At 42.3% G+C, this 24,784-nt stretch overlaps 1 protein-coding gene across 1 annotated transcript; it reads left to right on the top strand.

Annotated features, from left to right (window-relative positions):
- Nucleotides 1–494: 494 nt before the first annotated feature.
- LOC117596669 (E3 ubiquitin-protein ligase Mdm2) lies at nucleotides 495–23,559 on the top strand. Its single transcript, XM_034302320.2, has 11 exons — nucleotides 495–661; nucleotides 4,823–4,887; nucleotides 4,979–5,053; nucleotides 16,572–16,705; nucleotides 16,993–17,042; nucleotides 17,155–17,213; nucleotides 17,948–18,020; nucleotides 21,160–21,299; nucleotides 22,166–22,312; nucleotides 22,552–22,608; nucleotides 22,837–23,559. Exons 2-11 carry the CDS (start codon nucleotides 4,828–4,830, stop codon nucleotides 23,098–23,100), a joined length of 1,059 nt encoding a protein of 352 aa, XP_034158211.1. The 5' UTR covers nucleotides 495–661; nucleotides 4,823–4,827; the 3' UTR covers nucleotides 23,101–23,559.
- Nucleotides 23,560–24,784: the final 1,225 nt, after the last annotated feature.

Raw genomic sequence — 24,784 nt, 5'->3', positions numbered from 1 at the left:
ACTGCAATCATGAAGATGTAAGTGATAATAATATTGCTAGTGTTGATTTGGTATTTCTGTATGCAGTATTCAAAAAGCTATATGATATGTTGCACTTAAATACCACACCAGCATGACTGTAGTGCTTTAAAATCCTCACACTGTAATATACAGGAAGGAAACACTTTTCTCAGGCCTCCAGGTAAATCTGTTCCCCCTGGCTTCCCAGTGTAATAGAGACTGTTCTATAGATGGAACTTGTTATACATAAAGATGACACTTAAATACCTCACCAGCGTGGCTGTAGTGCTTTATAACTCCTCACACTGTAATATACAGGAGTCTCAGTGGAAACGAATACTCTGGGGGTGAAGTGTGTTGAATAGTTTACCTGATTAAACATGTACACAGTACTGGCATCAGAAGAATGTCACGTTGTTAGACAGTTTGTAATTAAATACATATTTTAAAGTATGGAATGTATTGTCACGGCGAACGTCATTTCGCACATGCGCAGTGAAGGCAAACGGGACACGCTGACACTGGACTAATGTAACAGGAGACTCAGCGCGCGCCTTGTTTACGCGCGCGTGCAGCACGTGCGAGCGAGCTGATTTCAAACTTTCGAAAAAAAATATCTTCAACCGTCAAATTTTAACCGTCGACCATCAGAGTTCGTAAGGTAGGAAATGTTTAGCTTTTGGTTAACTCTTATTTAAGCGCGTTGTTTTTTTTTTTGTTTTTTTTTAAGTAATAAATCGTATTTGTTGTCAGAGAACATATCTAGGATGTCTATTTTAACTGCACACTATTTGTTTGACGTTAACTAATGTCTAATGTTATAATGTAAATTCTAACAAGCTACAAGGAGAGTTTATAGTAATTTTAGCTTGCAAAAATGCTTGTCAGGGTATTATATAATTAAATCCAGCTAGCAAGATAACACTGCTGTTTAGGCGATGCTAATGTAAACATGCTTGATCCTGGGCTTTGCTCAGAGAATGCATTTTACTGGCAAGATAAGAGGTAGGAATTTATAGTGGTGTTTGTTGACATTACACATGGGTAAGGTTACAAAAAAGAAGCAGTAAAATAATTTATTTTGCAGTTGGCAGCTGTCAGTTATTATTGTCAGGACTTGTGCATTTTCTCTTGCAGCTGTTGTAAAAGCAAAACATTTTAAACCAGATATCATTACCTAACATTTAACTTGCATTAGATTTATGTGCATGCAGTACATGTTTTGCTGGAAGATTCTAATCAGTTCGGGGTTACGCACATGTACATCACATTTTTAAATATGTTGAGGTGTTAACTCAACCCCAAGCATGTATACTAGACATACACATGATGTAACCTCTCTAGCTGTGTGCTGAGAGAATTAATGTTTAAGCTGTTCAGTCTCGGCACGAGGTTGTGTTCTCATTACACAATGCTGGAGGTTGGTTTAAACCGTCCTGTCAAGGTACGTTCACTCATGCAGCGACAAAGCGACAGGAGACCAATTCATTTTCAGTGAGAGCTGGTGACTTCCTGCAACAGGACCGACAGCGACTGTTGGCCACTAGATGTTGAGAAAGGTTTCTGCAAATTTGGAGCCACTTGGTGCAGAGACTACCAATGGGAGTGAAGACAGTACAGCGTACGTGATCTGTAATCCGCCATGTTGCCTGCGGGTCCAAATCGTTTCGTGGACCCAGACAATCCAGCACTTGCACTTTTGCTGCAGATAGATGGCCACAATGGCAAAGAACACACACTGCTTTTCCTTCATCTCTTAGGATATGATGCCTACATACACTGGTGAATTTTATATACAAACGCTCTCCCTCCAGGATGTTTAATTTTAGCGGTTTGTTGTCAAAAGTGGAAGGCTAGTTGCACCACCCACTGATAAATGTTACTATGGAAACCAGTAGTAGGAACGCCTACTGGCGACTGCATAGTATGGAGACTGGTGACAGAATCGCTGTATGTTCGAGCGTAATGAGACATGTCCGGGCATGTAGCGTGCAACACCGATTCAGCACAGTGATGGGAATTCCGTCTTTTTTTAGTGAGCCAGATCCTTTGGCTAAGCTCAGCTATAAGAGCCGACTCTTTCGGCTCCCAAACGGCTCTTCATTTAGTACCCTTTCTGGCTTTTAGAATTCAGCCAGATTTAGCAATGCTTTGACCTATTGTTGGCATGTGTGCACATATTATTCAGTGTAATTATACTAAAGCCCTGAAAAGGCAAAGACCCCTCTTGTATTTGTAGTATTCTTGTATGTGTTCTTATTAATATTATTCTTTTTCCGCCATGGAAGTCTATGGCAGCCCATAGAACCGTGTGGTAAAAAATTGTGAAATTTTGCACAGAGATAGAGGACAGTCTGAACTGTTACACAGCAAGTTCAAAGTCTCTATCTCGAGACCTCTAGCGCCACCAACACCTCAAAGTTGCACTCGTGTTTATGCTAATAACTTCTCACCATAAGGGCTAGAGGGAAAAAAGCTTCCTCTAATTCCTAGGCTCATGCCGAATTGAAAGCCATGGTTTTAATTTTGATGAGATTGATGAGATTTTCCACCATTTTTGAATTTTCTGGAAAACCTCCTAGACCATTCATCTGATTTTCATCAAAATCGAATGAGCTCATCATCAGACCGTGCTGACAAAAAATTATGGAATTCAAGTTGATTAGGACGTGAGGCTATATCTCCATAACGCTTTAGCGTATTCAGACCAAACTTAGTATATGTCATAGCAATCATGACTTGAGGGTAGCCACACAGTTTCAGAAGAGCGCCACCTAGTGCTCACGAGATATGGAAAAAAAGCATATTTTTGCCTTTCGGACCGTTTGTCCGATTTTCAACAGATTCAACTTGGATCATCTTCCGTCCATGGCAGCAATAAGTTTTGTCTTGCTAGACCAAATCGAACTGTCGGTCCAAAACCAATGATATGCATTTTCCCACGGTGGGCCATTTTGTCTGTCCACCATTTTTGAGTCATGTTAAAAACCTACCTTTTCGGAGTCCTCCTAGACCATTTATCCAATCTTCACCAAATTTAACATAGATAATCTTCAGAGAATGCTGGCAAAAAAACTTTTTGATATCTCCAACCATTTCCATGTAATGCATTGACATTAGCACCGCATAGTGTTTTATGCAATATCTTGGCAACACTACTGCTATTTGCACAGAAACTGAGGTGGGGAAAGGCAGAGGGCATTGAGGTGTGCTCTGGTGGTTCTTGACCCAGGGTGCTCTGGGTGAGGCAGCCAGGGAGTGTAGTCTTCCTCGGATCCGATGTCTCCTGTGCGAGACAGAGAAAAATGCGTCAGTAGGGTTAGGGAAGAAATTGCTCACATGTCTGTGTGTGGAGTGTCCTTTTATGCTCTCCTGGTGGCTGCAGGATGGTGGAGAGCTGCTGCTGTAATCATTAGCCCCCAGCCGTGTGTGTGTTTAAGCCACCCCGCCTTGCAGCCACGTGCTGTTGGGCTGTCCGAAACAGAAGGGGTGCTGAAGCAGAGCTGCTCTTTCAGCACCACGGTGGCAGTTGTGTGAGGAGCGCTTTTCTTTCTTTGTGCGCTGACTGCCGATCTGCCGTCACACTATTAACAGTGAAATAGTGAATCATTGTCTTTAGGGGAGATTGGCCTTAAGAAAGACTAAGTGCCTCAGCTTAGAGGGGCTGTTCTGGTTTCTTCTCTCTGTTATTATCTGCCCTGTTTTGGAGAATATTATTTCTAAAGGGACTGATGTTGCTATGATGCACAGTCTCCCTGCCATCACTTTGATGGTGGGTAGACTGAAGCCTTGGTCTCCCACCAGCTCAGCAGGTTTGCAGATCTATGGATAAAGGGCTTCTCAAGATAGGATCTTACTTCCAATATAGCATCTGTTGTGAAATTCCTTCTTGCAGTATCTCCTGCTGCCCTTTCATCAAAGAGCCTCCAAACAGCAGACATTTGTGGCTCCACTTCTAATGCCCTTCACCCTCTTCTCCCTCTTGGCCTCCTGGTGGAGCCAGCTGGCTGCTGGGGCTGCATCTTGCTGCTGCTGTTATTACTGTTTAAAGTGCCTCATCAGGAGCTCTGCTTGAACCTCGGGTCCAGTACGGTGTTTTCTGAGACAACAGTATTGCATTCCATTCTGTGGAACTTTCTTTCCATAGATGCACAGAGAGCAGTCACCAACTCTCTCAGTCACCAGCTCTCTCACCAACTCTTTCCCTGTGTTTACCGTACCTCCTGTCTAGTGGTGGGCTGTTATTCTCTGCAGACCATTGCACGGGAGTAGCATGTCATGTACCTGAAAGAAAGAGAAAACAGTAACTCAGAAAATTATGCTTTGTTTTATTATGTGGAATATGGACTTTGTTCAGTTTATTCTTCTCTATTATTACTGCCATTCACCTCTAATATTCACCTGTAATATGCAGGTATATAATAATAAATAATGTAATAACATTTGTCCTCTGTACCTGTCTGCACTGATCTCCACAGTGACCTGCTCAAAGAGTTCCAGAACAGTGCATATCTCTCACACTTCCTCCTAACCACAGCAAACCACTTTGTTTTCCACATGCCACACTTTTGCCACTTCTCTGACATTCTGAGCTATTAATTTAATTAAACAATCATTTTAATAAGGCACACCTGGGCAACAAGAAACACCTGTCAGTCACATGTTCCAATATTTTTGATCACTTGAAAAAATGGGTGGGTTTTGGAGGGGTCTGTAATATAGAAGTTTATTTATTTGATTCAGGTGCTTTGCACAAGCTGTTGGATAACAGGCTGTAATCATACCGGCATTTTGTGTTTCTTGTGTTTTTTTCACTCCACAGATACCATGGCTACAGAAAATTGTCTGAGCAGTTTGCAGATGAACAGGATGTACAATGAAAAGCTGGTGAGATAAACTAGCATTCAAGAACCTCTCTGAAACCACGTAGTTGTGATGTCAGTCTTTATTTATTTATATCTGTTCTTTTTTTTTTCAGGTAAGACCCAGAGTGCAGTTGCATGCCCTGTTAAAAGATGCAGGTGCAGATAAGGATGTTTTCACCATGAAGGAGGTAAGAGGGGTGCATATGGGGGGATTTCAGTTTGATCGATGGGCCTGCGATCGATATTAAACGATGTGTCTGTTTCTCACAATCAGGAACATTTAATTCACAGATGGAACCAAAATATATTTTGAAAAGTTTATTGAGCTTTTGTCATTATGAAATGCTATTGCAGTGCAAGTAAGGACCTGGGATAAAGTTAAACTTTGACTTTTGAAATATAAAGCTTTGACATTTTCTAAACAATGAACAAAACAAATCTGAAAAAAAAACCTTTCCTAAACCATGGTGCGATTTTTCTGTAGAATTTCACATAAATGTTTAGTGCTTCAGTAACAGCCATAGGGTAAGTGTGCCCATTAAGCCCACCAAAATCTGTTTTCAGGTATTTTTCATGTATATTGATCTGATTTATAAGGGAGATTTGTAAAAATGCAAGATTAGTCTTTCATTTGGAAATTAATAACTAATGAACTCCAGATTTTTAAATCAACAGTCCACAAGACGGCACAATGAATAAATACAAACCAAAAGGCACTGTATTATATTGTTTACAAACCTGGCTGTTAATAAAATGCATAAGTGCATTTATTTTTAAATTAAAATGCATAAAATTATAAAATCAAAAGATTTAACCTAGGCTCTCAGGCCAGCTCCAGGGGTTTAACAAAAATGTTGCATTAACCGTTTAGGAATTTTTTTTTTTTTTTTTTTTACAGAGTCACTCCATTTTCACAGGCTCAAAAGTAATTAAACATAATTAAAAGTAATTAGACAAACTAATCTAATCATAAATATTTTGATTGTTTTTAATACTTGGATGCCAATCCTTTGCAGTCAGTGACTGACTGAAGTCTGTGTTGTAGCCAGTAATGAAGATCAAAGATCACTCCGGAGAGCCGAGGTTCGAGCCATAGACTTTATTCTTTCAAAAAATAAAGCCGAGCGGTTCTCTGCAGAGAAAGCTCCCCAACTCTTCAGAGGGCCATTCTTATATACATTTACATGAAAAAAAAAAACTTCCACATCCAGTTTTTCACAAGAACCAACATTCCCATATATGCTTATGTTAGTGTTTAAGGCAGCCTTTCTCACTTAAGTTGAAAATTTCTCCCCACTTAGCAGGATACCGATGCCTATGTAAGGTCATAAAGATCACTTTCAGGCCTCTGTGTCACCTTGAGCACAACACTGGTTCCATACATCTGTAACATTGAGGATTACATGGTATCAAATATGAGTACACATTTCGTGGTTAACATTTTATGGTTGCAATATTTCTATATCTGGAACCCATGGACATCACCAAATGCTAAATTTCCTCCTTTGAGCTGCTTTGCCAGGCCTTTACTGCACCCGCCTTCAGTTGCTGCTTGTTTATGGGTCTTTTTGTCTTCAGTAAGTGAAAAGCAGCTCAATTGGGCTGAGGTCATTGGACATTTAAAAACATTTCATTTCTTTGCCTTAAGAAGCCTCTGAGCTGCTTTCATGGTAAGTGGTGGCAGTGATAGCACGCAGAGTGGGACTAAATTATAAAGTGTTATCTTATTCCGCTGCTCTCATATGACCAAGGACGGAAATAAGTGCAGCCGAAGGTTTAATGCGTGTTTTAATTTTGTGATTTAAATATCCGACTCCAATACATTTAATTAATTATCTGACTCCAAAGAATAATCTTCTAGTTATTGCTAGAAGTGTATTATGTCAAGTATTTCTCCCTTGCGTTGAGTATCAAAGCGCTCAGCGCGCTTAAGTTACCGGGAGCGTGACATCGCACGCTTCCAGGTTAGGACTTTGTTTATTTTCACATGTGTGTTCTGTTTTGGTTTATGTCCTGTCTCCACCCATGTCCTGTCATTGGTTGTCTCCCCATGTGTCATCATTGTTCTCACCTGCTCCTAATTTGCCCAACCCCCCCAAAGTATTAAGCTTTTATCTTAGCTTGTCAGAGTCTAACATACTAAAGCTTTATCTGGAATCATCAACAAAAAAACACAATTAGTACTTTGTTGCTCCTCCTCTGGCTTTTATGACAGCCTGAATTCTTTGAGGCATAGACTTCACTAATGGAAAACAATATTCCCCATCAGTCTGGTTCCAGCTTTCTCGAATAGCAGTTGACAGATCAGCTTTGCAGGATGGAGCCTTATTATGGACCAGTTTTTTTTAATATCCACCATAAATTTTCAATTGGATTGAGATCCGGACTGTTTGCTGGCCATGTCATTGCGTTGATATGCCTTTCCTGAAGAAAAGCTTTACCACTGTTTGCTCTGTGGCACGATGCGTTGTCATCCTGAAAAAATTACTTCATCACCACCAAACCTATTTTCTTTGGATGGAAAGAGAAAAGTGTCAAGAATTTCAATGTACTCCTGTGCATTGACTGCTGAGGTAATGACTGCCACCTCGCCTGGTCCTTTACCTGACATGCGATCCCATATCATAAATGAGTTGGGAAATTTGATTGTTTTCTTCAGGCAGTCATCTTCATATGTTTCGTTAGAACGGCACCAGACAAAAGTTCCAGCATCATCTCCTTGGCCAATGCAGATTCATGATTCATCACTGAATATCACTTTCATCCAATCATCCCCACTCCATGATTGCTTCTCCTTAGCCCACTGTAACCTTGTTTTCTTCTGTTTTGGTGTTAGTGCTGGTTTTCGTTTGGCTTTTCTATATATAAATCCCATTTCATTCAGCCGGTTTCTTACAGTTCTGTCGCAGACACTGACTCCTGTTTCCGCCCATTGGTTTTTCATTTGTTTTGTTGTGCATTTTCTATTTTCAAGGCATATTGCTTTGAGTTTTCTATCCTGATGCTTTGGCGTCTTCCTTAGTCTGCCTGTATGTTTTCTTTTTATAACCTCCCCATTAAGTTTATACTTGCCCCAAATTTTAGACACAGCTGACTGGGAGCAACCAACTTCTTTGGCCACACTCCGTGTTGAAATTCCATGTTGAAGGAGTTTTATAATCCTTTCCAATGTTTCAACTGACAAACTAATTGTTTCCTTTCAATTAGTCAAGTCCAACAGCTCATTAACGTGTGTAAGCACTCCCTTTTAACTGCTGACTAATTAGCATGTTTAAACGTGTCCCGGTATTTGTTTTAGAAATGGAAATTAAAAGATGATTCCATAATATTTCCTCAACATTGAGTGATTCCATAATTATTTCCTCTACTTGATTTGGAAAATGACATGCCATTAACAAAAAAAAAAATGTCAGTGAATTTTTTGATGTATGTTTCACAAAGCCAGAATGTTAAGCTATTGAACAAAACCTTTTTTTGTGTCATATCTGTGATTCGTTTGTTTGCTATAAAGTAAAAAGCTGGGTGAACATCCTCTAAGTGTGGCGATTCCATAATTTTTGCCAGGGGTTGTAGAATCTACTATGAATTCTACATTGTATCAGAAGGTGCTTGAGAAAAATGTGAGACCATCTGTCAAAAAAATTGAAGCTGAAGCGGAACTGGACCTTGCAACATGAAAATGACCCAAAACATACCAGTAATTCCACCAAGGACTGGCTGAAAAGTAAAAAATGGAGAGTTCTGGAATGACCGAGTCAAAGCCCAGATCTAAATCCCGTGGTATGATTTGAAACGGACTGTGCATGCAAGAAACCCCTCAAACATCACACAGCTGAAAGAATTCTGCACTGAGGAGTGAGGGAAACTTTCTTCCAGTCGATGTCAGAAACTGGTAGATGGCTACAAGAAACGTCTCATTGAGGTTATTTCAGCCAAAGGTAGAAACACTAGCTATTAGGGCACAGGGTGTCCTAACTTTTTTCTCCATTGAAATACTCATTTTTGTTGGTTTCTTTTGTTTATTAATTAAAAACAGTAAAGTAAATAAGTAAATAAGTAAAAAGTAAATAAGTGATTTTTTGTTGTTTAAATGCAATTACATCAGTTTCATCTACAGGTACAAATTAAAACAAGATCAGAAATTGACACTGACATTTGACAGAGTTGACATTTCTTAATAAAGAACTGAATATTTAATGGGTGTTCTGCTTTTTTCACATGACTATATATATAAAATAAACACACACTTTCCTGTTCCTGGAGATCTACCTTTTGTTGGATCAGTGTTGGAACTGATTTCCCTGCCTTACGTGTTTCAGTAATAAATGAATACATGTGGTATGCCTATGTGATAAAATTTGAGCACAGATATCCTAGCTATATGCAAGTTGAGGCGAAGAATAAAAGAATGTTAAGAAAGCAAAAATAAAAAAGGAAAACCTGTAAAATTTACCTATAGGAAGTACACTTGGCACGCCATGTGTGTCGTCTTTAACCCTCTGGGGTCTGAGGGTGTTTTGGGGCCCTGGACAAATTTTGACATGCCCTGACATTTGTGCTTTTTTCAGTTGCTTTCAAATATATTAATGGCTAAAATCTGATAATACTGTAATCAGCACAAACTGGGCTACAATAATATGTGAGCAGCATGTTTATACATGATTGTGTTTTTGAGAAAACAGCATTTATGCGTGGTTAGTGAAAAACTAAAATTTTTAAGTCACTGAAATAAGGCCATAAAACACATACAGAACATTGGTTCACAAGACTTTCGAGAACTGGATCTTGTAGCCTAGATTTTTTGCATCAAAATGATGTGATAATCATCTTGTTCACTCATTCACAGTAAACAATATACTTATTTAAATTTTCTAAGACACTTTTTGTTTCGAAAGGGCATATGCAAGAGGGCGTGAATGATCACGAATAATAATGTGATTGACACCTAAGAAGACAAAGACCCGCATAATGACCTGCATAATGAGCCGTTGAGTCAGGAATGTGGCTGAGAGGGAAGTGCTATGAAAAAGAATGTGAGGACAAAAGATATTTATTTATTTTTTGTTTGTAGTTTATTTAGAATATAGTAAAAGCCCACTCTTTGAAGCCCACAGAATTGAACAGCTATACATCTATACAGCTATACATCTTTGTGCCACTCTAGGAAACAGTTCCTTTTCAGCTGAACACACAAGTGAACATCACATGCCTGGCATTTCCAAGGAGTGTCCTGCCTCTTACCATGCTTTGCTTTGCAAAGCACACAGATCCGGCGACCAGCTGATGTAACAGCTGATCAGACAGGTCAACACCCCCCATGTGCTGGTTGTAGGCAGTCACAGGTGCAGGACATGGAAAACTCTTTGTCCTCCATCCATTCTGTGTTTTCAACCTCCTCTGCACAGTGTCTCCTGTATGAGCAGCATGGATGGTGGAACAGACAGACACCTCTCGTGTGTCCATCCATTTCACAAACACAAGATGTCCATCTCGAATCCACCTGATGGAGCCCCTGACAGATTTTTTGGTGAGTGAGTTAGCTGCATTCCGAGGGCAATCCTTCCTGTTGTCTCTGTAAGTCCCACATGCACCAAACTTCAAAGTAAACAAGTCTGTTAGAAGCTTGGGGCTAGTGTAAAAATGATCCATGTATACATGGTACCCAGAGCCCAAAACTCTACGGTCCAACAGAGATGTCACAGCATCATATGACAGTCCATGGCCTGTGGGAAAGTTGTTCTTTCCTGTGTACACAGCAAAATCTACAGTATATCCATTTGATGAGTCCACAAGAACAAACAACTTGAAGCCCCACCTGGTTGGTTTGGCTTTCATGTACTGAGTCATTCCTGTGTTTGCTTTGCATGCCACCATTCTTTCAAATTTTTCAAAACTGCCAAATTTTGTCTTGGATGATAGATGGCCTTACATGCATGCCGGATAGTGTCCATGAGGGGTCTGATCCTGAAAAGACGGTCGTGTTCAGCTGTGCCCCTCTTTCGGTCATCTGGGTGACTGATGTGCAGATTCCATGAAATGGTGCAGTATCTGTCCCTTGACATGATTGTGGCAGGAAAAGGAACAGAGAAAACACTATCCTGCCGCCAGTAGTCTCTGACGGACCTCAACTTCACCATGGCCATGTAGAAGAGTAGCCCAATTTAGCAGTACAGCTCACTGATGCTGATGTCTGTCCATTTATATTTATGGCCCTTTGCACGTGCCCTGGCAGCCTGAGCATTGGTGTTTCGACACAGAGTTGACACAGCAGTTGAAGAAAAAAACATTTTGAAGAGACTCATGGGAGTATGTGCCTCACAGGGTCTTGGGTCTAGATGTGGTCCAGGTTCCCGTGTGGGCAGGAATCTCAGAGCCTGTGGAGCCACGTCAACATCAGTCTCGGTGTTCCATGACAGAGTGGGCTGATTATCTGCTTTGGCTCTCTTTGCCACAGGTTCTTTTGCACTGTTTTTCTCACGTCTGAAATAAAAAAAGTAAGCATTAAGTAAACAAATAAACTACATTATTAACATTATTGTGATGTTCACTGATACTAGTACTAATTTATAGAAAAAAAGAACACAATTACCACATAGCACACATTTTACCATACAGTAAATAAATCAAATTAACATCCAGAACCAGCCGGAGTGCTTCTTCACCCGTGTAGCGTGCCAACATCCAAACGCGCAGAAGAAGTGAGTAAATTCTGTGATGAAGCTTGACGTTTTATGCCATTTCTCGGGGGCGTGTACATAATTACCTGGCTCACCTCAGATCGTTTCCATATGAACAGCGCGCTCAGTGCGAGGCGGGATCACATTAGCTATAATGAGGTGAGACAGGAGAAACTGTACCACTCCTTACTTTCATACCGATTACATAAAAAGAGATTATTTGTTTTCGACTTGAATTGTTTAATTTAAAAGTAGACAACTCAAGCTTTCTATACATATATTTCTCATGTCTTTGAGGCAAGTATTCGCTGAGATTCAGGGTGTTTTATTTACGGGTCTGTGAAGAGAGGTGACAGAGACGGAGAAGACAGAGAACGCACCCTGTCTGTTTTCTTTATTCTACAAAAGCACAGCATTTTGTTGTTATTATGAGTGTATACAAATAAAAGTAGACCCTTTACAGATTCGAATGATGTATTGCTCTTATCTGTACGATCAAAACTGACAGAGTAATTTAAGTTCTTTTCGGCGTTATCAGGAGAAGATGCCACAAAACGCGTCGGTGCGTTGGTCGACCCCAGAGGGTTAATGAAAGTTCAAAGGAATGATTCAGAATGGAGGGTGACCAGCTAAGTTTTTTATCCACGTTTTCATTTCTGCAGCCACACTGCACAGCTACATATATAGTTAGCCAAGCTAAATATAATACCCTGCAACATCCTGCTCTTTCTTCAACTGTGTGGCCCTGACTGCTAGCTGCATAGCTTGCAAGTAATGGTGATCTTCAGGCTGTCTATGTGCAAGTGATGAGAACTCCAACCAGAAGTAGGGCATCAGGATGGATCAGGCAGGTCCAGAGAGCAGAAAGGGTCAGGATCACTGGTATCTCAGAAAGATATGTTTTGTGGCAGGGTGGACCCCCAGCCGGCTATCTCACCCTAGGGAACTGTACATTAATTAAATTCCTGAGGAACACATAAAGTGCAGTCTTCCCAACACACTGGACCCATTTCAGTATGCCTACTTTCCAACCGCTCAATAGAGGTTGCCGTGTCTGCTACCATCCACCTTTCTCTGACACATCTGGACAAAAGGGACAACTATGTAAGGATGCTGTTCATAGACTTCAGTTCGGCATTCAACACAATCATCCCACAGAAACTAAAGTGGGCCAGCTGGGTTTGAACATCTCCCTCTGAAACTGGATCCTGGACTTTTTGACCACAGTGAACACCAGCACTCCGCAGGGCTGTGTGCTCAGTCCAATGGTTTACATCTTGTGGTGAACCCTCTGTATTCACTCTGGTGAAGTCTTCTCTTGATTGTTGACTTTGACACACATACACCTACCTCCTGGAGAGTGTCTGCAGTTAAAGCATATCTTGTTTGTTTCATTTGAAATCCATTGTGGTGGTGTATAGAGCCAAAAATGTTAGAATTGTGTCGATGTCCCAATATTTATGGACCTGACTGTGTATATATATATATAAATATATATATATATGTATATATATACACACTATATTACCAAAAGTATTCGGTCACCCATCCAAATGATCAGAATCAGGTGTCCTAATCACTTGGCCTGGCCACAGGTGTATAAAATCAAGCACTCAGGCATGCAGACTGTTTTTACAAACATTTGTGAAAGAATGGGCCGCTCTCAGGAGCTCAGTGAATTCCATCATGGAAATGTCATAGGATGCCACCTGTGCAACAAATCCAGTCGTGAAATTTCCTCGCTCCTAAATATTCCACAGTCAACTGTCAGCTTTATCATAACAAAATGGAAGAGTTTGGGAACAACAGCAACTCAGCCATGAAGTGGTAGGCCACGTAAACTTGACGGAGAGGGGTCAGCGGATGGCCGAGCAGCTGCATCCAAGCCACACATCACCAAGTGCAATGCAAAGCTTCGGATGCAGTGGTGTAAAGCACGCCGCCACTGGACTCTAGAGCAGTGGAGACGCGTTCTCCGGAGTGATGAATCACGCTTTTCCATCTGGCAATCTGATGGACGAGTCTGGGTTTGGAGGTTGCCAGGAGAACGGTACATTTCGGACTGCATTGTGCCGAGTGTGAAATTTGGTGGAGGAGGAATTATGGTGTGGGGTTGTTTTTCAGGAGTTGGGCTTGGCCTCTTAGTTTGAAAGGAACTTTGAATGCTTCAGGATACCAAAACATTTTGGACAATTCCATGCTCCCAACCTTGTGGGAACAGTTTGGAGCGGGCCCCTTCCTCTTCCAATATGACTGTGCGCCAGTGCACAACGCAAGGTCCATACAGACATGGATGACAGAGTCTGGTGTGGATGAACTTGACTGGCCTGCACAGAGTCCTGACCTGAACCCGATAGAACACCTTTGGGATGAATTAGAGCGGAGACTGAGAGCCAGGCCTTCTCGACCAACATCAGTGTGTGACCTCACCAATGCGCTTTTGGAAGAATGGTCAAAAATTCCTATAAACACACTCCTCAACCTTGTGGACAGCCTTCCCAGAAGAGTTGAAGCTGTAATAGCTGCAAAAGGTGGACCGACATCATATTGAACCCTATGGGTTAGGAATGGGATGGCACTTAAGTTCATATGTGAGTCAAGGCAGGTGACCGAATACTTTTGGTAATATAGTGTATATATATATATATATATATATATATATATATATATATATATATATATGTATATATATATATATTTATATATATATATATATATATATATAGATACTATACACTGGTGGTACCATGTATTTCTTGGTCTCTGTGTATTTTTTGTTTTTTGTTTTGTCCAAATACAAACTAACGTACATTTTTGCAGTAAGAAAGAGCCCTAGATTTTTGTGTATACCTTAGTGGGTAACGCTGAGTGTTACAAACTGTAAAGAGAGTCAAAAGCTCCAAGTTTCTTGGTGTGCACATAACGGAGGACCTCTCCTGTACTCTCAACACCACCTGCCTAGCCAAGAAGATCCAACAGTGCCTCCACAGAGTCTGAAGAAAGCCAAACTCCCCCCTCCAATCCCACCACCTTCTACAGAGGGAGGGAGAGCATCCTGACCAGCTATCTCGCCGTGTGGTACAGGAACTGCACAGTCTCCGACCGCTAGACCCTACAGCGAATGGTGAGAACAGCTGAAAAGATCATCGGAGTCTCTGTACCCACCGTCGCCACCTCATTCAACAACTGCTGCATCCTCAAAGCCACCAGTATTGTGGAAGTCCCCTCTCACCCCTCTCATGGACTCTTAACCATCCTGCCATCTGGCACAAGGTACAGGAGAATTGTGCTACCACCACCAGCAGGCTCCGCAACAGTTTCTTCCCTGAGGCAGTCAGATTACTCAATACCCTGCTGCCTCCCAATGCCCACCTGGGCTAGTGAAACACCTAACCCAGTATGACTCAAAACATTGCACATCTGCACTTTACAAAGCTGCATCATATATAGATAGATAAATAGTTTACAGTTTACAGCCCATGTTCTGTGTGTTTATTGTCCTGTTTATTTAATGTCCTGTGTATCTAACATGTTGTTCTGTGTATTTATTGTCCTGCACTCATCTCACACTGTCTCACACTGTTACACTGCAGTTTATGTAGTCTTGCATACTGTTCTGCGTTGCACCATAGTCCTGAACAAACATTTCGTTCCAATGTATACAAGCTATATGGAGGAATGACAATAAAAACTGACTTGACTTGATTATCCATCTGTGTACTGTGAAGCTCCATCCTATCAGTTTTGCAGCATTTGACTGAATCTGAGCAGAAAGTCATCTCTGTAGGCTTCAGAATTCATCCTGCTACTTCTATCAGCAGTCACATCATCAATAAACAGTACTGACCCATTTCCATTGGCAGCCATACATGCCCATGCCTTGCCAATGCCAATCTTGCAGCAGAACTAGTCAGGCTTTGTTTTGAGGTTTTTTTTTTTTTTTTTAGCAAAGTCTAATCTGGCCTTTCTGTTCTTGAGTGTTCCCAGTAGGTTGCATCTTGAGGTAAACCCTCTGTATTTACATTCATGAAGGCGTCTCTTGATTGTAGACTTTGATAATGATACACCTACCTTCTCCAGAGTGTTCTTGACTTGGCTAGTTGTTGTGAAGGGGTTTTTCTTCACCAAGGAAAGAATTCTGTGTGCATCCACTTTAGTTTTCTTTAGTGGTCTTCCATGCCTTTTGGAGTTGCTGAGCTCGCCAGTGCATTCCTTCTTTTAAGAATGTACCAAATTCTTGATTTGGCCACTCTTAAAGTTTCTGCTGTCTCTCTGGTACATCTGTTTTGTTTTTTCAGCCCAATGATGGCCTCCTTCACTTGCATCAACACCTCTTTGGATCACATATAAAGAATTACCATGAACAGCTACCAAATGCAAATTCAACACTTGGAATCAACTACAGACCATTTGTCTCCTTAATTTGTCAATAAGGAGGAAACAGGTCACAACTGGCCATGAAACTGCTTGTCCAATTACTTTGAGCCTGTGAAAATGGAGGTGCTCTGTAAAAATAAATGGTTGTAATTCCTAAATTGTTAATGCAAGCTTTGAATTAAAGCTGAAAGTCACATATTGATTGCTTCATTTCAAATCCATTGTGGTGGTGTACAGAAGCAAAATTACAAAAATTATGTCACTGTCCAAATACACTGTTCAAACACTTAGGTTTTCAACGATACACGACATGTGGAGCGATCTGTAGGTTCTCTAACATTACACAAAATGTAGCACGATCTATAGGTTCTCTAACGTTACATGATATGTATCACAAAATAAATACTAAGAAAGAATGGGGAAAAAACATCTATCATCTGTTTGTAATTGTTATTTAAAAAAATACCAACGATATCTCGGAAAAGTGTATCATGTAATGTATCACAATATCAATATTGTATTGTCATATCACCCAGCCCTAATACCCAGGACACTGACAGCTCAGTAGTCACTCTCGTTCCTCTAATCGACATGATGTATCTGTGGATCCCTACAAGCCCTTATATTGTGCATTTTTGTGAATGTGATTCAGGTTATGTTCTACCTGGGCGAGTACATCATGAGCAAGGAGTTATACGACAAGCAGCAGCAGCACATTGTGCACTGTGGAAACAACGCTCTCGGTGCTGTGTTCGGAGTGGCCAGCTTCTCCGTCAAAGAACCACAGTGTGTATCTCGTTAAAAACATCCACCAACTGCCGAACAGCTGAAACAGCCATAGTGCTCCTGACTTCTTTTAATGTAGGGCGGGGTTTACGAAGTGACAGGTGTCCTTATTCTCAAATCCATCTGAAAACGAAACCTTTTACAGAGTAACAAACGCATGTGTCTTCTCTTCTGGAGAAATTGTTCATGAAGCAGATTTTGCCTTTAGAACATCTGTATCTAAATCTTTTACAGGATGAGACACAAAAGTTGTACAGGATGTTATTTTGAGTTCTTTGTCTTTCCAGAGCTTTGTATGCAATGATTTCTAAACATCTCATAGCAGTGCAAATTCCAGGTACAAACACTTACCTTTTTTGCTGACCTCTTTACATGTTTTTTTAAACATAATTGAGAATTTTATTTAAAGTTTCAATCATTTATTATTTGTCTGTTTTATTCTTTCTTAGAGTTTCAGTCAACATTTAGAGAAGGTAGCGCTCTAAGTGAAGCTGACCGAGGGCCAGAGGTAAATACATCTAACACTTTTCTCCACAGACTGATTAGAGAATTTCAGGCAGAGAAGAGATTACCTGTTACATATGCATGCTATACTATATATGTACAACGCTATAGGTCTGCTGTTTTAATATTTTGACCAGTTAAACTGGTGCCACACTGCTACCATGTTGCGCCATATGTTCATGCTAGCAAGCAACAACTCAAGAGCCAATTATTCCTCTTTGACGTACATGAGCAAAACAGAGCCACATTTTCACCACGAAACAACTTGAATTCAGATTTTCTAAATTCTGCACAAATTATTTATGCTGTAGAGCGCACACGATCTGTGATCTGCCATGCTGCCTGCGGTTCCAAATTGTTTTGTGGACCAAGATAGTCCGGCACTTGCGCTTTTGCTGCAGATAGATGGCCACAATGGCAAAGAACACACACTGCTTATCTCGTAGAATATGATGCCTACATACACACTCTCCCTCCAGAATGTTTAATTTTAGTGGCAAAAAGTGGAATGCTAGTTGCACCACCCACTGATATATGTTACTTTGGCAATCAGTAGTAGAAATGCTTACTGGCAACTTCATAGTACAGCGACTGGCAACTTGCGGCAAAAATAAAAAAATCAAAAAAGTCACACCCATAATCGACAGCACTAGTGGTTGTACAAGAGACAGGCTACAAGTGTGAATGTAGGTTTAGACTTAGCAGTGTGTCTAAATCTAAATGGTGTTTGTGTTGTAGGAGACAAACCCACGATCATCTACCTCCACACAACAGCTGCAACAGCGCGGGAGACTGCGGAGCAGTGATCCCAGTGAGTGCGCACGCACAAAAAACCCAAACAGAAAGCATTAACAGAGATAAGATACAGATATAGAAGTGGCACTTGTGTGTGTCCTGAAGCCAGGGTGTATTTTCAAGCCAAAGTCGATATGCTTAGGAGTCAGCAAGAATGGTAATGTGACAGCAGACCAATAAAGTCGACTACATGCTAATCACAATCAAATGAAGTTTCAAACCTGTAATCTTAATTTCAGGGTTTAGTGTGCTTGATGAAGTGGTAAAGAACTGAGGAGTTAACATTCATACTGTTCATCCAAAAATGAAATGCATACAGTTCCTTAGAAGTGATTCATATGATAGTATACAGTAGCTCCAATTTGATTTGTACATTTTATTTATTTTTTTTTTGTTCTGGATTTTAATGGTATTACTGAACCAAACTGTCTTTTGGCTGTGAGTGTGTGATGATTAAACCATGCAGTTTGCATGCACTTTGCCTGTTAACTAAAATAACCTCATAGCTCGCGCTCAAAGCTAAAAAAAATCACTCGATTGCTCCAAGCATTTGTGGTCAAGTGGTTGTGCAGCATATCAGGATTCTCAAACAGGTCACACAAATAATTCGTTTCAAAATGAGAGAAATTAAATTATTGGGTGTAGCAACTCGGCTGTGAGGGGCTGAACACAGACACAGGAGAGAGCAAAATAAGTGCCAAAGGTGACATTATTTTTAATAAAGTGAGTGAGTGAAGGAGTGAGGAGTGGAAGTGTAGGTGAGGGCCTGGAAGGTCACTGGCAGCAGCCTGGGCAGTGCTGTTGGCGGCTCCGGGGGTCGGCGAGAGGAGCCTCGAGGGGTCTGGCTCAGGAGGCATCGCTGCTGTCTAGAGAGCGAGAGAGAGAGACCAACACATTAGTGGGGAGTGAAAGCGTGCTCACCTCTCTGCAGCCACTGAGCTCTTTTATAGCCCATGGTCTTCTCGATGACGGTGGAGAGCTGAGTGCTGCTGTGCTGAGTCCCCTGCCTGATGTTGGACCCTGAACAAGAAGTCCTGCAGTGGCAGGAACCACCGGGTGACCCGGGAATTGGTGTCCTGGTGTCCGGGCCATCCACTGGAGGGACATGTGCTCGGTGACTAGGGTGAACTCCTGGCCAGTCAGGTAGTACCGGAGTTCCTTGATGGTCCATTTAATGGCACCATAGTGGCAGCATAGTGACCCTGAGTAGGGGTCAGCTTCCTGCTGATGTACAAGTCTTCGCCATCAAAGTCTTGTGACAGGATGGCAGCAAGTCCTGTCTTGGAGGCATCGGTGTGCACAACGAAGGGCTGATTGAAGTCAGGGTTGAGCAACACTGGCAAGCTGGTGAGGGCCTGGAACACCAGCTTGGTCTCCTCAGTCCATCGCACCCCATCTGGCTGGCCTTTCCTGGTTAGGTCCAAGAAGGGAGTGCTTAGGAAGAAGATAGTAGCCGGCAAGCCCCAGGAAGGCGCATACCTGTTGCTTGGTGGTGGGCCGGGGTACTCTCTCACCGCCTTGGTTTTCCTCTCCTGGGGTTTCAGCAGAACCGATAACCCAGGTGCTGCACCTCGGTCAGCCCCAGTTGGCACTTACGGGGGTTGGTGGTCAGTCCTGCCTTCCAGAGTTCTCCTAGGACTTCACTGAGGTGGTGTAGGTGATCTGTCCAAGTGGGGGAGTCCAGGAAGGCAGCAGTGTAGGGGCGGTGGGGTCATAGGACGATGTCCATCAATCGTTGGAATATGGCTGGGTCCCAGTGCAGCCCACAGGGGAGGATCCGACATTGCCAGTGGCCACTGGCAGTGCTGAAGGCGGTTTTGGGTCGGGCGTCTGGGGCGAGGGTCACCAGCCAGTAGCCCTTGGTCAGGTCGAGGGTGGAGATAAAGCGGGCCCTCTTCAAGTGTTCCCCCAGGTTGTCCACCCGGGGAATGGGGTCGCTATCAAACTGGGAGACCAGGATTAGCCTCCGGAAGTCGTTGCACAAACACAGGCTTCTGTCAGGTTTCAGAGCTAGAACTATGGGGGCTGGACCAGGGGCTATGGGACTCTTCGATGATCCCGTCCCGCAGCATTCTTCTGACCTCCTCCTTGATGGCTTGACTGCGGACCTCTGGGACTCGGTAGGGCCGCTGCTGGACCACCATTCCCGGTGTGGTTTTTACCTCATGCTGGCAGATGTGTCAAGCCAGGGGGCATGGAGAAGACATTCGCGAACTGGTCCACCAGCTCAGTCAGCTCTTGTCGCTGCACAGGGATCAGGTCTTCCCCTTCTGGACCAAGGCCTGTTCTGAGGGCTCTGTAGAGAGAGAGAGAGAGAGGGGAAAACACAGACAGAGTAGGGGCAGATGGGATCCATTTTTTAAGTGGTTGATATGGTATAGTTGTGTGGGTGTGTGCTTACTGGGCTGCAGCAGGTGGTAGACCCACCCTCTCGTGGACTGTGAAGGGTCCTTGCCAGTGGGCCATGAACTTTCAGTTGGCACTCGGGAGCAATCACCTTCGGGGGGAATCACCTTCAGCTCCTGTCCCAGTGTCGTCTTCTTCTAGGGCCATGCATGCCGTCCGGCTCCGGGGTTGCTTCTTGGATGGCTGCCTTCGCCGACGTCGCAATCTTGAAGGTCACATTCAAGCAGGAGAAGTAGTGGCAACTCAGGCGCAGCCTGCGAGCCAGGGCTTAGTGACCAGCTGTGGGGGGCACGGGTCCGGTTCAGTGGGCATGTGTTCAACAGGTGGGGAGGTAAAGGTGAGGCAGCTGAGTGGCAATCTCTTGTCCCTACTATCATTGGGGTCTGGGAAACAGGGCGTGCCATCCCGTCGTGTGTTAGGGCTGAACCCCCCCGATTGCCAGGGTGGCGAGGGCACACTCAAGGAAATCCACCATCTCTCTTCCAGGATCTCTTCTTTGAGGAGCTCACGACAATTGGCTGTCAGCCGTGCACGATTGGGCCGTCCCAACTTAGAGCCATGTGCATTTTGGCTGTCCAAAACACGAGTGCTCAAGTGGCACTGTCTGTTCAGCACTCAGGCAGCAGCTGGGTGAGGAGCACCTTTTTTCTTCCTTGTGCGCGGCTCTTTAGCCTGCTGTCACATGGGTTATATCTGTTTTGATTTGTTTAAGACTGTTTTGATTTATTTGTTTGTTTGTTGTCTTTCAGTGAGTCTCTCAGTTGAGGAATCCAGTGAGCCTAGGAAGAGGCACAAGTCTGACAGCATCTCCCTGACATTTGACGACAGCCTGTCATGCCTGCAAAGAGAGAGAGGGAGCAGTGAGCCTTCAGTATCACACAGCAATTCGGTTAGTTCATCACACACTCATCCTATATAAGCTTATAATGTACGCAGCACTGTTCAACAAGCAGTAAAACACTTAAGGGCATGTTGATATAAGAAATGAATCACTGATGAGGTAGTGTGATGAAGCAGAGTTACTGTTGCCACCCCAAAGTTGATTATTTTCTTATGACAACACATCCCCAAGTGTTTTATTCCTCTTATTCCACAGCAATTTCTCCAACAATTCAAATTTTTACTGATTAAAGAATCAGCACATCATACTATTTAACTGTTTATAGTTACAAAAAAAAATGTAGCTGTCGTGTTATCTGGAAACAGATGTTGGAAAGGTAAAGTTACAGCTTTACCTCTGTTGAAAAGCGCTGACACTGGAGACTCCTTCTATAAATGTTCAAGAAACTCCTCAGTCGATTACACACATTACACAAGTCCCTGTGAATGAGCTGTTACTATAGAAACAAAGTATTTAGAGAGGCTTGCAGTTTGAATTACAGTTGGCATTACTCCCAAGCCGTGCTGTTACAGACAATTAAATCAGCATCTTCTGACCAATCAGATATCTAGATTATGTCATTGTGTTGCCCAGCCCTAGTACAGAGTGAAAGAAAGGGCTGGTGTATTTTCTTCTGCTCAAAATATTCCTCATACCTTGCCAGTGAGCTGAGTAGACCTTTATGAGCTGGATCATGTGTTGGGAGCAGTGACAACCTGATAATTAGTGAACTATGTATTATTTGCTTATGTATATTTGTAATATTTGATTAAAACTAAACAGTGGCTTTAGAACTTACAGTATATACAAATCACCCTGCAGTATTCCTCCATTTTGTTCCCTTTGCCTGTCTGACCTGTCTTTCTGTTCTACAGGACATAGATAGATCTCCTAGTGATGAGGGTGATGAGAGTGATGATTCAGTGAGTGATAAATTCAGTGTGGAGTTTGAGGTGGAGTCTATCGAATCTGACACCTACAGCGAGAACGATGAAGACTCAATACCGGGGGAAGATCTCAAGGTCTCAACTCTATTCTGTGACACAGCTGCTCTTGTTTAAAATAAGCACCACTTTTAGCTCTTTCTAAATAACTCCTGCTGTGAAAACATGTTTTTGAATAGGGAATGGTATAACGAGCTCCCTCTTGTGGTCATTGCTTGTAAGTGCAAGCAGAAACTGTGGTCTGTACTCACAGTCAGTTGTTAAGATAGTTGTGAAATTGATGTTTGCTTTTATTTATTCTTACATTTTCTTTATAGGTCTATGATGCAGAGGATGAGGCCTCTTTTGATGAAGATACAGAGATCACTGAGGAGGTATATATTTTTTTTTCTTGTCCTTCTGACTTTTTTTTGGGTCACAGATTTTTGGATAAATTGCATTTATAACATGTAGCCTCTTTAATTGTATTGTATCGCCCACTTCACATTATCAAGTCAGGTCATATAATCCCTGAAAAGCTTTTTACTTGATGTATGTGAATATTTATGTTTTCGCAAATGTGTGAAGTGTGATGAGCCTAACCCTCCTCTCCCTACCTGTAGCCCTCCACCTCCTCCAGCCAGGAGAAAACGCCTGAGCTGGAGCGCACCACCAGCTTAAACAGCACCATGTCATGCTTGCCTGCATACTGCCTGGAGCCCTGTGTCATCTGCCAGAGCAGACCTAAGAACGGCTGCATCGTCCACAGACGCACTGGACACCTCATGGCCTGCTACATCTGCGCCAAGAAGCTTAAAAAGCACAACAAGCTCTGCCCCGTGTGCAGGGAGCCCATTCAGTCCGTTGTCCTCACCTACGTCAGCTAGGGGGAAACGGATACGCACACAGTTAATTTACCTCACTGTTCTTTAGCACATTTAATACCGTACATAGCGTGTTGCAATACCCTATGCCCACATGCAAGTAACTGTTCCTTTTTTCATATGTACGAGCCCCAATTTCAGCAACATTTAAATTGAGATTTTCCCAGTTCTATGCTGTAATGCAACAAGCTTAAATGATTGTCTGGACTGTTTCCTTGACTCATTCCTGTGGCACGTTCAGTCCAACATTTCTTCAACTTCAGTTCTTACTTGCAGTTAGTTCCCGTGCACTGTTTGATGCACTAAAATTTAAGAAAAACTTATAAACATGTTTTCATCATTACTTATATTGAAATAAAGCAAGCAAAAATTGCTTTTTTTGTTTTGTAATGAAAAAAAATGTTAGTATTGTTTACAAGTGATCTGTTTAAATAAAGTTTAAATGTGTGTGGGCATGTAATATACACTGGTCAGCTATAACATTACAGCCACCTGTCTAATATTCTGGTGACACTCTGACCGATCTGTGGCTATGCAGCCCCATACACGACAAGCTGCGATGTACTGTAACAGGCCCCCAAACAGGTAATCCTCCAGACACTCAGAGTTTGTCTTTTTGCCAGCATGTTCTCTCTGGATGAGCTGCTGTTCTCCCCTGCTATCTTGCTTCTTCGCTCAATCAATTAGGCCTTCCTTTCTGGTGACTCCACTATCAAAATAAAAGTCCTTCTTCCTCTCTACAGGAAGTCAGTAAAACATAAAAATCCCATGTGCTTCCCAAAGCAAATAACTATCCAGCATGCCTTGCTGGATCTCCCAACACATCCGCTCATTTTTCCCATCCTGTATATCAGCTTTCTCCATCAACTCATTTACCTGATCATTCTGGTTTTGGGCAGCTGCTATTTCAGATAGAGTTGTTGGTAAGTCAGAATTCCAGGCTGGGATCTTCTTTGCCATGCTGCTGAATCGCTGTTGTAGTTGCTCACCTGGTTTCACCCCCATATCCCCCACAACTGTCGTCGCATCAGTGTGAATGTAGAGCCCGTGTCCACAATAGTTTCTATCTGCAGTCCCCTGATTCGAACAGCAACTTTAAGCAATGGAGGGGGTCGGCCTCAAATCACTGAGTTACAGCTTCTGAATCCCATTTCTCTGTTCACTGAGCTCTAACTGGCAGAACAAAATTAATCTTTTAATGAATGCTAATTTCCATTTAACTGTTGGAGAGAGGCTTGATATCTCAGAATCTTCTGATTTCACTCCCTACAGGGTTCACAGCAGGTTGAGTATCCTCATCACATCAGATGAGGAAAAAAATCAAAAAATAGCCCACAGTGTCTGTGTCAGTTAAAAGGTTCTAAATAAGCTATTTCAGAATAGTAAATAAACAGCAATGGCTGACATGAACAGTCGTTAACTTGTGATTCTTAGCTCTATATTGCTCTTTTTTTCTGCTCCTCTACTTTGCGCTGCTTCCTGCCTTCAGCGCCTGATCATTTCTTTTTTCATGTATTTTTTTCAACATATGATGAGGATCTGATTATATGAGCTAGTGGCATTAACAATATTACATGTGCTAGTGGCATTAATAACACATATGCACAGGAAGATTGGCAGAGTTTGAATCCTTTTTGAGTGTTTCACTGCGGAACACAAGTGTTGCTTCACTGTATTTGCATGCATT

This window comes from Pangasianodon hypophthalmus, chromosome 19 (assembly GCF_027358585.1).
Source record: "Pangasianodon hypophthalmus isolate fPanHyp1 chromosome 19, fPanHyp1.pri, whole genome shotgun sequence".
NCBI classification, from domain to species: domain Eukaryota; kingdom Metazoa; phylum Chordata; class Actinopteri; order Siluriformes; family Pangasiidae; genus Pangasianodon; species Pangasianodon hypophthalmus.
The sequence above is the reverse complement of the archived record's forward strand: the minus strand, read 5'-3'. Positions and strand labels throughout refer to the sequence as shown.

What these genes read in the sequence shown, in the direction of transcription:
- LOC117596669 (XM_034302320.2), top strand. Translation starts at nt 4,828, where the DNA reads ATGGCTACAGAAAATTGTCTGAGCAGTTTGCAGATGAACAGGATGTAC. An exon ending in AAGCTGACCGAGGGCCAGAG is followed by an intron (nt 17,214 to 17,947) that starts GTAAATACATCT and finishes TTTGTGTTGTAG; the next exon opens with GAGACAAACCCACGATCATC. An exon ending in ATACAGAGATCACTGAGGAG is followed by an intron (nt 22,609 to 22,836) that starts GTATATATTTTT and finishes CCCTACCTGTAG; the next exon opens with CCCTCCACCTCCTCCAGCCA.